Raw genomic sequence first — 13,715 nt, 5'->3', positions numbered from 1 at the left:
AGACACACAGCTCCTTCACGCAGACAGACAGCTCCTTCACACAGACACACAGCTCCTTCACGCAGACAGACAGCTCCTTCACGCAGACACACAGCTCCTTCACGCAGACACACAGCTCCTTCACACAGACACACAGCTCCTTCACGCAGACACACAGCTCCTTCACGCAGACAGACAGCTCCTTCACGCAGACACACAGCTCCTTCACGCAGACACACAGCTCCTTCACACAGACACACAGCTCCTTCACACAGACACACAGCTCCTTCACGCAGACAGACAGCTCCTTCACACAGACACACAGCTCCTTCACGCAGACAGACAGCTCCTTCACGCAGACACACAGCTCCTTCACACAGACACACAGCTCCTTCACGCAGACACACAGCTCCTTCACGCAGACACACAGCTCCTTCACGCAGACACACAGCTCCTTCACGCAGACACACAGCTCCTTCACGCAGACACACAGCTCCTTCACGCAGCCACACAGCTCCTTCACGCAGACACACAGCTCCTTCACACAGACACACAGCTCCTTCTCGCAGACACACAGCTCCTTCACGCTGACACACAGCTCCTTCACGCAGACACACAGCTCCTTCACGCAGACACACAGCTCCTTCACGCAGACACACAGCTCCTTCACGCAGACACACAGCTCCTTCACACAGACACACAGCTCCTTCACACAGACACACAGCTCCTTCAAGCAGACACACAGCTCCTTCACGCAGACACACCGCTCCTTCACACAGACACACAGCTCCTTCACACAAACACACAGCTCCTTCACGCAGACACACAGCTCCTTCACACAAACACACAGCTCCTTCACGCAGACACACAGCTCCTTCACGCAGACACACAGCTCCTTCACGCAGACACACAGGTCCTTCACGCAGACACACAGCTCCTTCACGCAGACACGCAGCTCCTTCACGCAGACCCACAGCTCCTTCACACAGACACACAGCTCCTTCACGCAGACACACAGCTCCTTCACGCAGACACACAGCTCCTTCACGCAGACACACAGCTCCTTCACACAGACACACAGCTCACACAGCTCCTTCACACAAACACACAGCTCCTTCACGCAGACACGCAGCTCCTTCACACAGACACACAGCTCCTTCACACAGACACACAGCTCCTTCACACAGACACACAGCTCCTTCACACAGACACACAGCTCCTTCACGCAGACACACAACTCCTTCACGCAGACACACAACTCCTTCACGCAGACACACAGCTCCTTCACGCAGACACACAGCTCCTTCACACAGACACACAGCTCCTTCACGCAGACACACAGCTCCTTCACGCAGACACACAGCTCCTTCACGCAGACACACAGTTCCTTCACGCAGACACACAGCTCCTTCACGCAGACACACAGCTCCTTCACGCAGACACACAGCTCCTTCACGCAGACAAACAGCTCCGTCACGCAGACACACAGCTCACCCAGCTCCTTCACGCAGACACACAGCTCCTTCACGCAGACAAACAGCTCCGTCACGCAGACACACAGCTCACCCAGCTCCTTCACGCAGACACACAGCTCCTTCACGCAGCCACACAGCTCCTTCACGCAGACACACAGCTCCTTCACACAGACACACAGCTCCTTCTCGCAGACACACAGCTCCTTCACGCTGACACACAGCTCCTTCACGCAGACACACAGCTCCTTCACGCAGACACACAGCTCCTTCACGCAGACACACAGCTCCTTCACGCAGACACACAGCTCCTTCACACAGACACACAGCTCCTTCACACAGACACACAGCTCCTTCAAGCAGACACACAGCTCCTTCACGCAGACACACCGCTCCTTCACACAGACACACAGCTCCTTCACACAAACACACAGCTCCTTCACGCAGACACACAGCTCCTTCACACAAACACACAGCTCCTTCACGCAGACACACAGCTCCTTCACGCAGACACACAGCTCCTTCACGCAGACACACAGGTCCTTCACGCAGACACACAGCTCCTTCACGCAGACACGCAGCTCCTTCACGCAGACCCACAGCTCCTTCACACAGACACACAGCTCCTTCACGCAGACACACAGCTCCTTCACACAGACACACAGCTCCTTCACGCAGACACACAGCTCCTTCACACAGACACACAGCTCACACAGCTCCTTCACACAAACACACAGCTCCTTCACGCAGACACGCAGCTCCTTCACACAGACACACAGCTCCTTCACACAGACACACAGCTCCTTCACACAGACACACAGCTCCTTCACACAGACACACAGCTCCTTCACGCAGACACACAACTCCTTCACGCAGACACACAACTCCTTCACGCAGACACACAGCTCCTTCACGCAGACACACAGCTCCTTCACACAGACACACAGCTCCTTCACGCAGACACACAGCTCCTTCACGCAGACACACAGCTCCTTCACGCAGACACACAGTTCCTTCACGCAGACACACAGCTCCTTCACGCAGACACACAGCTCCTTCACGCAGACACACAGCTCCTTCACGCAGACAAACAGCTCCGTCACGCAGACACACAGCTCACCCAGCTCCTTCACGCAGACACACAGCTCCTTCACGCAGACAAACAGCTCCGTCACGCAGACACACAGCTCACCCAGCTCCTTCACGCAGACACACAGCTCCTTCACGCAGACACACAGCTCCTTCACACAGACACACAGCTCACCCAGCTCCTTCACACAGACACACAGCTCCTTCACGCAGACACACCGCTCCTTCACACAGACACACAGCTCCTTCACGCAGACACACAGCTCCTTCACGCAGACACAGAGCTCCTTCACGCAGACACACAGATGCTTCACTCAGACACACAGCTCCTTCACGCAGACCTAGAGCTCCTTCACCCAAACACACAGCTCCTTCATGCAGACACAAAGCTCTTTCACGCAAACACACAGCTCCTTCACACAGACACACAGCTCCTTCACACAAACACACAGCTCCTTCACACAGACACACAGCTCCTTCACGCAGACACACAGCTCCTTCACGCAGACACACAGCTCCTTCACGCAGACACACAGCTCCTTCACGCAGACACACAGCTCCTTCATGCAGACACACAGCTCCTTCACGCAGACACACAGCTCCTTCACGCAGACACACAGCTCCTTCACGCAGACACACAGCTCCTTCACGCAGACACACAGCTCCTTCACCCAGACACACAGCTCCTTCACGCAGACACACAGCTCCTTCACGCAGACACACAGCTCCTTCACGCAGACACAGAGCTCCTTCACGCAGACACACAGCTCCTTCACGCAGACACACAGCTCCTTCACGCAGACACACAGCTCCTTCACCCAGACACACAGCTCCTTCACACAGACACACAGCTCCTTCACACAGACACACAGCTCCTTCACCCAGACACACAGCTCCTTCACCCAGACACACAGCTCCTTCACACAGACACACAGCTCCTTCACACAGACACACAGCTCCTTCACACAGACACACAGCTCCTTCACACAAACACACAGCTCCTTCACACAGACACACAGCTCCTTCACGCAGACACACAGCTCCTTCACGCAGACACACAGCTCCTTCACGCAGACACACAGCTCCTTCACGCAGACACACAGCTCCTTCACGCAGACACACAGTTCCTTCACGCAGACACACAGCTCCTTCACGCAGACACACAGCTCCTTCACGCAGACACACAGCTCCTTCACCCAGACACACAGCTCCTTCACGCAGACACACCGCTCCTTCACGCAGACACACAGCTCCTTCACGCAGACACACAGCTCCTTCACGCAGACACACAGCTCCTTCACGCAGACACACAGCTCCTTCACGCAGACACACAGCTCCTTCACACAGACACACAGCTCCTTCACACAGACACACAGCTCCTTCACGCAGACACGCAGCTCCTTCAGACAGACACGCAGCAACTTCACGCAGACACGCAGCTCCTTCACGCAGACACGCAGCTCCTTCACGCAGACACGCAGCGCTTTCACGCAGACACTCAGCTCCTTCACGCAGACACACAGCTCCTTCACGCAGACACAGAGCTCCTTCACGCAGACACACAGCTCCTTCACGCAGACACACAGCTCCTTCACGCAGACACACAGCTCCTTCACGCAGACACAGAGCTCCATCACGCAGACACACAGCTCCTTCACACAAACACACAGCTCCTTCACGCAGACACAGAGCTCCTTCACGCAGACACAGAGCTCCTTCACGCAGACACACAGCTCCTTCACGCAGACACACAGCTCCATCTCGCAGACACAGAGCTCCTTCAAGCAGACACACAGCTCCTTCACGCAGACACACAGCTCCTTCACGCAGACACAGAGCTCCTTCACGCAGACACAGAGCTCCTTCACGCAGACACACAGCTCCTTCACGCAGACACACAGCACCTTCACGCAGACACGCAGCTCCTTCACACAGACACGCAGCTCCTTCAGACACACACGCAGCTCCTTCACGCAGACACACAGCTCCTTCACGCAGACACACAGCTCCTTCACGCAGACACACAGCTCCTTCACGCAGACACACAGCTCCTTCACGCCGACACACAGCTCCTTCACGCAGACACAGAGCTCCTTCACGCAGACACAGAGCTCCTTCACGCAGACACAGAGCTCCTTCACGCAGACACAGAGCTCCTTCACGCAGACACACAGATCCTTCACGCAGACACACAGCTCCTTCACGCAGACACAGAGCTCCTTCACGCAGACACACAGCTCCTTCACGCAGACACACAGCTCCTTCACGCAGACACACAGCTCCTTCACGCAGACACACAGCTCCTTCACGCAGACACACAGCTCCTTCACGCAAACACACAGCTCCTTCACACAGACACACAGCTCCTTCACACAGACACACAGCTCCTTCACGCAGACACACCGCTCCTTCACACAGACACACAGCTCCTTCACACAGACACACAGCTCCTTCACACAGACACACAGCTCCTTCACGCTCACACACAGCTCCTTCACACAAACACAGCTCCTTCACGCAGACACACAGCTCCTTCACGCAGACAGACAGCTCCTTCACGCAGACACAGAGCTCCTTCACGCAGACACACAGCTCCTTCACACAGACACACAGCTCCTTCACGCAGACACGCAGCTCCTTTACTCAGACACGCAGCTCCTTCACACAGACACGCAGCTCCTTCAGACACACACGCAGCTCCTTCACGCAGACACGCAGCTCCTTCACGCAGACTCACAGCTCCTTCACGCAGACACACAGGTCCTTCATGCAGACACACAGCTCCTTCACGCAGACACACAGCTCCTTCACGCAGACACAGAGCTCCTTCACGCAGACACACAGCTCCTTCACGCAGACACACAGCTCCTTCACGCAAACACACAGCTCCTTCACGCAGACACACAGCACCTTCACACAGACACGCAGCTCCTTCACACAGACACGCAGCTCCTTCAGACACACACGCAGCTCCTTCACGCAGACACACAGCTCCTTCACGCAGACACAGAGCTCCTTCACGCAGACACACAGCTCCTTCACGCAGACACACAGCTCCTTCACGCAGACACACAGCTCCTTCACACAGACACACAGCTCCTTCACACAGACACACAGCTCCTTCACGCAGACACACAGCTCCTTCACGCAGACACACAGCTCCTTCACGCAGACACAGAGCTCCTTCACGCAGACACAGAGCTCCTTCACGCAGACACAGAGCTCCTTCACGCAGACACAGAGCTCCTTCACACAGACACACAGCTCCTTCACACAGACACACAGCTCCTTCACACAGACACACAGCTCCTTCACACAGACACACAGCTCCTTCACACAGACACACAGCTCCTTCACGCAGACACACAGCTCCTTCACGCAGACACAGAGCTCCTTCACGCAGACACACAGCTCCTTCACGCAGACACACAGCTCCTTCACGCAGACACAGAGCTCCTTCACGCAGACACAGAGCTCCTTCACGCAGACACAGAGCTCCTTCACACAGACACACAGCTCCTTCACACAGACACACAGCTCCTTCACACAGACACACAGCTCCTTCACACAGACACACAGCTCCTTCACACAGACACACAGCTCCTTCACACAGACACACAGCTCCTTCACGCAGACACAGAGCTCCTTCACGCAGACACACAGCTCCTTCACGCAGACACAGAGCTCCTTCACGCAGACACAGAGCTCCTTCACGCAGACACAGAGCTCCTTCACGCAGACACACAGCTCCTTCACGCAGACACACAGCTCCTTCACGCAGACACACAGCTCCTTCACGCAGACACACAGCTCCTTCACGCAGACACAGAGCTCCTTCACACAGACACACAGCTCCTTCACGCAGACACACAGCTCCTTCACGCAGACACACAGCTCCTTCACGCAGACACACAGCTCCTTCACACAGACACACAGGTCCTTCACGCAGACACACAGCTCCTTCACGCAGACACACAGCTCCTTCACGCAGACACACAGCTCCTTCACACAGACAGTGTTCTGATGCCATAAACAACAACTGAAGTGAGCAACAGAGACAGACAACAGACAGTCAATGAAGGAGAGCAACAACAGACAGACAATGAAGGAGAGCAACAACAGACAGACAATGAAGGAGAGCAACAACAGACAGACAGAGGAGGGGAGAGCAACAACAGACAGACAGAGGAGGGGAAAGCAACAACAGACAGACAATGAAGGAGAGCAACAACAGACAGACAATGAAGGAGAGCAACAATATACAGCCAATGAAGGAGCGCAACAACAGACAGACAGAGGAGGGGAGAGCAACAACAGACAGACAGAGGAGGGGAAAGCAACAACAGACAGACAATGAAGGAGAGCAACAACAGACAGACATAGGAGGGGAAAGCAACAACAGACAGAGGAGGGGAAAGCAACAACAGATAGACAATGAAGGAGAGCAACAACTGACAGACAGAGGAGGGGAAAGCAACAACAGACAGACAGAGGAGGGGAAAGCAACAACAGACAGAGGAGGGGAAAGCAACAACAGATAGACAATGAAGGAGAGCAACAACAGACAGACAGAGGAGGGGAAAGCAACAACAGACAGAGGAGGGGAAAGCAATAACAGATAGACAATGAAGGAGAGCAACAACAGACAGACAATGAAGGAAAGCAACAACAGATAGACAATGAAGGAGAGCAACAACAGACAGACAGAGGAGGGGAAAGCAACAACAGACAGACAGAGGAGGGGAAAGCAACAACAGATAGACAATGAAGGAGAGCAACAACAGACAGTCAGAGGAGGGGAGAGCAACAACAGACAGACAGAGGAGGGGAAAGCAACAACAGACAGACAATGAAGGAGCGCAACAACAGACAGACAGAGGAGGGGAAAGCAACAACAGACAGACAGAGGAGGGGAAAGCAACAACAGACAGACAATGACGGAGCGCAACAACAGACAGACAATGAAGGAAAGCAACAACAGATAGACAATGAAGGAGAGCAACAACAGACAGACAGAGGAGTGGAAAGCAACAACACACAGACAGAGGAGGGGAAAGCAACAACAGATAGACAATGAAGGAGAGCAACAACAGACAGTCAGAGGAGGGGAGAGCAACAACAGACAGACAGAGGAGGGGAAAGCAACAACAGACAGACAATGAAGGAGCGCAACAACAGACAGACAGAGGAGGGGAAAGCAACAACAGACAGACAGAGGAGGGGAAAGCAACAACAGACAGACAATGACGGAGCGCAACAACAGACAGACAATGAAGGAAAGCAACAACAGATAGACAATGAAGGAGAGCAACAACAGACAGACAGAGGAGGGGAAAGCAACAACACACAGACAGAGGAGGGGAAAGCAACAACAGACAGACAGAGGAGGGGAAAGCAACAACAGACAGACAGAGGAGGGGAAAGCAACAACAGATAGACAGAGGAGGGGAAAGCAACAACAGATAGACAATGAAGGAGAGCAACAACAGACAGTCAGAGGAGGGGAGAGCAACAACAGACAGACAGAGGTTGGGAAAGCAACAACAGACAGACAATGAAGGAGCGCAACAACAGACAGACAGAGGAGGGGAAAGCAACAACAGACAGACAGAGGAGGGGAAAGCAACAACAGACAGACAATGACGGAGCGCAACAACAGACAGACAATGAAAGAGAGCAACAACAGACAACTGAGGTGAGCAACAGAGACAGACAATGAAGTCACAGCACAGTTGTAGGAAGATAACAATAATAAATTAGACAACAGAGAACTTATAACGAATAAAAAAATGTCTAAATTAGAAGATTTGAAGTGTGCTCGTGTATTTGGGGGGGTACGGGAGTAGGGGGCCAGATGAAGTCCACTTTTGGGGAAAAAAGATCCCCCCCCTCCACAATGCTGGCTACGGGCCTGGTGTGTGTGTGCACGTGCAGGTCTCTTACCAGGTCCGATGAAGCTCCGAGGCGACTCCTCGTATCCCCACTATGATCTGGTGGGGGTGGAGAATATGGGTGTGGCCTCTCCAAGTCTGATTGACAATTGGCATAGAACCCCTGGTGGCAAATTAGGCTCCACCCCTAGCACCCCCACCTGGCCACCAGGTATAATGCACATGCACAGTTATTTGTCTAAACAGGATGTTCTCACTCCGCATCATGCCTGTCTGATTGTGTGTGTGTGTGTGTGTGTGTGTGTCAGAGTTTCAGCCCGGTGTTCCATGGAAAGGTGTTCAGAGCCCCGAGCCTGACCCAAACCCCTACAGCGGAATGTTGGTGGAGAACACACTCACGGACACTGAACACCATTTATTGCAGGATAACACAGGTGCGCGCGCGCGCGCGCGCACACACACACACACACACACACACACACACACACACACACACACACACGTGTGAAGGGGGTGTGGCCTCCCAATTTTCACTGCTAATGCTGTTATAGATTAAATAAATAAAATTTCAGTCTCTCTCTCAGAGCTGAACACCGTACTGCCTTCACCTGCTGCCTGGCCTTACTGTGCCTCGGACCCACACAACTCAGGTAACTAACACACACACACACACACACACACACTGTAACACAAACACTGTTCTGATGTTTGTAGCTAAATTCCCTGTGCTAGCCCCCAGTTGGCCTCCTGAGCCCATCGGACACAGGACCAATCGAAACGGTTCCCAGCTGCCCCGCCCCCCTCCAGGCTTGACCCATCAGAAGCAGTCTCCGTGGTTAGGGGTGGGGCCTCACCTGCCCAGAGGGTGGAGCTCGGAGAGGCAGAGCCAGGAGTCACCTTTTGGTGCAGGTAACGTTTTACACGTCAGTAATCTCTCTGCAGAGATTACTGCAGAGACTCATTTCAGGATTGCAACGTATGCATTTTAGCCAGAGAGGATCGTTGGTATGAGCAAGGATTTAAAAAAGCCATTTTTGTCAACCTGGAACGGCCATCACTGAACAGAGGTGGTGGTCTAAGACACCATTTATCAGCCACCTACAATGCAGTCCTTGGCACACTTCCCAGACAACTGAATGCACACCAAAACCCAGCTGTTTTCAGTGACTCACAGGAGGACAGAGAGAATCAGCATTCCATTGATCACCCTAACGGGCGACCCGTTGATCATCCTAACAACTCTCGAGGCCGTTCACATCCAGCCCCCAGTGACCCACACCAACAGGATGACTCAATGACACCTTAGATGAGCTTTTCATCCATGAGAGGATAAATACCTGATACTCCCTACCAGTCAGCCAGAACTGAAGAAGCCTTTCGGATGAGAGGTGAAACGTCTTCAAGAATCTTCAAGCAAGTCCAGTTGCTCTCTGTTACCACCCACAGTTTATTCATCACATGTACACTTGTGAAATTCGTCTCTGCATTTAACTCATCTGAAGCAGTGAAAACACACACACCCAGAGCAGTGGGCAGTGATGCTACAGGAAAATATTCAACTTTTTTTTAGAAATTTGGTTTGTATTTGAGCTGTATATTTTACACCTAACTTTTCAAGGCATCTTTGTACTTCACATTCAGAATAACAAATATGTAATCATGATAAATTTAAAAAATGACACATGCAGAACTAAAACTGTAAATTGCAAAGTGCACAATAAAATAAGACAGAAACGAGGTTTGGATCGATATAAAAGTTTTAACAAACAAAAGCTGTTTCATACGATACAACAGGATTTATTTGTATTATTTGTTATTTCTCTCAAATTCAAAAGTACATGGACTAAATAATCAGACAGATGTTCCAACAATGTTCTGTAGTGTGTTTTTATCACTAAACACATTCTGTTCAAACTAACACCAAAACAATCTCAGATCTGAGAAGGTCTTAAAAGATTGTGAAAGAGTGATGATCTTCAGTATTAAATCCACTATACTGCTGATTGGTTACTACATACACTATGGCACAGTTTCACTATATGGATTCCACCAACTCACCAAAAACAACAAAGAAAAAAATCCACCCACCACCTTGCATTGGTCACTGAGGGTAAAAGAGGAAGGTGTTTGAGCAGATAAAGCACTTCCCCCCATACTGTAATTGTTGCATGGGCTCCACCTTCTAGACCTTATAACCTCTTTTTAATTTTAAACAATCAGTGCAGACTGAACAAGAATGAAATCCACCATGATTCAGTCAGATTCATAAACACCAGTCGTCTCATCTCATCTCATTACCTGTAGCCACTTTATCCTGTTCTACAGGGTCGCAGGCAAGCTGGAGCCTATCCCAGCTGACTACGGGCGAAAGGCGGGGTACACCCTGGACAAGTCGCCAGGTCATCACAGGGCAACACCAGTCATGTTCATGGAAAGATCTGAACAGCTGAAGAATCCTCATTCACCGTATTCAGAAAAAAACCCCAATGAAAATGTACTAAGATGGTGTGTCACAAAGGCCACTGGGACTTGCCCAGTTTAGTTCTGAGATTGGGATCTCCAACCGATTGACCGATACCTGATATTAGATTCAGGGATTAAGGCTGATAACTCTGAAGTGTCATCATCAAAGGACATGTGACCTAAATCTGTGTTTTCACTTCTCTGATTATTTTGTTCTGCATTTCTATGCGAAGTCATGCCAACACCTATGCCTGCAGCAGCAGCACCAATGAGTGCACCAATGCCTGTACCAATCCCTACACCAAGCCCTGCACCAATGACTGCACCTGCAGGACCTCCAAAAGCACCACCCACTGCAGCTCCAATTATAGCTCCAGATGCAATTCCACTTCCACTTCCAATTTTAGCAGCAGTAAGCAAAAAATCCATGTTGTTTTTGAAAAACTCTTTAAAACCGTTACCCCCTCTCTCTTCCTCTCTCCTGAGTCTTGCTGCTTCCTCATAGATCTCATTGGAGTAACAGGTTCCTCCATTCCTCTCCACCATTCTGTCTATCTTCTGCAGTAGCTCCCTGACCTGCTCTCTGTTTCTCAGGTTTTCATTATTAAAGACATGATATCCACCTCCACACTGCTCAACTAGTCTCCTGAGTGAGCTGTTCTCCTGAATCATCTGATCCACAGACTTCCCCTTTAACAAGTCTCCATGGGTGAAGAGAATCATTGTGTATTTTTTCATCTCTCTTCCAAAAATCTGCTCTAATTTCTCTACAACATTTTCCTCCTGTTCAGTGAATCTGATATTAATGGGCTGGACATAAAGGAAGGCGTGAGGTCCTGGACTGGACTCATAAATACTCCTCCCTAGCTCTTCAGCTAACTCCTCATGGGATTGTGTTGTGTCAAATAACCCTGGTGTGTCGATCACAGATACATTCCTCCCTAAAACCACTCCATACTGAATCTCAGACTGGGATGTTACTGAGGATGCACTGAGCTCAGATCTGAATCTCTTCTGTCTCAGGATGGTGTTTCCTGTAGCGCTCTTCCCAACACCAGTCTTCCCCACCAGAATGATTCTCCTGTGCAGAGGATCTTCTTCAGGGTCTGGTCGTAGATTTATCTCTGTAGCTGAATATGGATTTAAAAAAGAAGATGAAGATCAGTGCAGTTTTACTGTAAATTTCATTACATTCATTCCACTTCTGTACACCTTTGGTGCTCAGCACAGTGGGGGTTTTAGAAGAACATAATAGATACTAAATTACTACATTAAATGTTTAAATTACTGTACGAAATGCTTACAGAGTAAATATACTTACAGATGATTCGTGCAGTCTTTTTTATCTTCTTAATTAACATCTGGACTTGATTTGGACTTTGCGAGATGTTATCAAAGACATGATATTGGTTCTGAAATCTCTGCACCAGTTTCTCCAGTTCTTCTGTATCTTCTATAAACTGCTGTATAGTGAGATCTCTCTCCAGCTCGTCTCCTCTGGTGAAGAGGATCCACGTGTTTTGGACGAGTCTTTCTGGTATAAACTCCTCGATCAGATCAACAGCTTCTTTATCTTCTCGTGTAAATCTGTCGATTTTCATCACCAACAGAATCACGGTGCAGGTTGTTTCATCTTCCTGGAGCAGACGCTGCCATTTACCTAAAACATTTTCATCGCTTGTTTCTGTATGAAAGAGTCCTGGTGTGTCGTAGACCTCAAGAGTCACTTCATTAAAGGTCACACTCTCCATCTGAACATCCTGAGTGACGGATTTAAATGCCTTCTTGGAAATGAATTTTTTTCCCCCCAGTAGAGTGTTTCCTGAAGCACTTTTTCCTGATCCGGATTTTCCAAGGAGAATAACTTTATAATGTAGATGATGAGGGTTGTTTATAGTTGAAGCCATTTTTCTCTTCTTGTGAGTTGAGCTAAAGGGGGGGGGGGGGAGAGTCTGCATTTAGTGGATATTCAGTACAAATGTAACACCTTTATGTTTTAGTTAAATTACTCTGTGATGGTTTAAATGATGGACTTTTGATATTTCCCACAAAATCATTCTCTTTTTTTTTTGCTTATTTTATCAAGTGCCAGCTTTGAGGGTGGTTTGAAAAATAGTAAATAAATTAAAAAGTCCACTACATCTCTGTCAGTATACACGAGACTGACAGTGCAGAGATTATAAAGCTGTTTTCTTCTTCTTTGTTGGTGGTGTATGGTTTATCCACAATATCTTTGTGAACTCTGTAACAGTTGTAAACTTAATTTCTTACACAGCTGGATAGTGTGTGTGTGTGTGTGTTTCTTTTTCTGGCGTCGCAGCAGCACACTTCTGCACTCCACCCTGCTATCAGCACACACACTGTACACAGATTCAACTGACACCATTTGGAGGTTTAAAGTGAAATGTAATGATACTGAAATGTAAACAGCCAGGTAAATGATATTAATGTGTAAATCCTGCACAGAAATGGAGATTAAAGTATTTATAGAACTCTACAGAGTGTTGTGTAGGAAAATCCACTCACCTGTTAGTGAAGTGTAACTCACTCAGAGACACGACGATAATGAAAGTGAAACTGTGCTTTTTGGGTTATAACAAAGTCACACACACACAAGTGTGCAAGTATCACAGAGAGCGTCACTTCCGTCTTCCTTTGGTGGGAAAATTCAGAAAGGCAGTGAGGCGAACAGCTGGCTGTGCTAACAGCTGACAGCGAAAGCTGGTTGTCCCAACAACTTGCTACCGGGCTATATGGGCCCAAAGAAGATCCCCACTGCTGAGGAAGTCGAGGACATAAAAAAGTCACTCGACTTCATAAC

The 13,715-nt window shown here is 49.9% G+C and overlaps 2 protein-coding genes across 2 annotated transcripts; one reads left to right on the top strand and one right to left on the bottom strand.

Moving 5' to 3' along the window:
* The first annotated feature begins 8,478 nt into the window (after positions 1-8,478).
* LOC132871043 (trinucleotide repeat-containing gene 6B protein-like) lies at positions 8,479-10,671 on the top strand. Its single transcript, XM_060905197.1, has 5 exons — positions 8,479-8,642; positions 8,740-8,865; positions 9,016-9,081; positions 9,164-9,340; positions 10,652-10,671. Exons 1-5 carry the CDS (start codon positions 8,492-8,494, stop codon positions 10,669-10,671), a joined length of 540 nt encoding a protein of 179 aa, XP_060761180.1. The 5' UTR covers positions 8,479-8,491.
* LOC132870488 (GTPase IMAP family member 8-like) lies at positions 10,228-13,496 on the bottom strand. Its single transcript, XM_060904140.1, has 3 exons — positions 13,421-13,496; positions 12,216-12,823; positions 10,228-12,024 (listed from the first exon to the last, which is right to left on the bottom strand). Exons 2-3 carry the CDS (start codon positions 12,799-12,801, stop codon positions 10,970-10,972), a joined length of 1,641 nt encoding a protein of 546 aa, XP_060760123.1. The 5' UTR covers positions 12,802-12,823; positions 13,421-13,496; the 3' UTR covers positions 10,228-10,969.
* Between the last annotated feature and the right edge of the window lie 219 nt (positions 13,497-13,715).

The sequence above is a fragment of the Neoarius graeffei genome, chromosome 22 (assembly GCF_027579695.1).
Source record: "Neoarius graeffei isolate fNeoGra1 chromosome 22, fNeoGra1.pri, whole genome shotgun sequence".
NCBI lineage: Eukaryota > Metazoa > Chordata > Actinopteri > Siluriformes > Ariidae > Neoarius > Neoarius graeffei.
The sequence above is the reverse complement of the archived record's forward strand: the minus strand, read 5'-3'. Positions and strand labels throughout refer to the sequence as shown.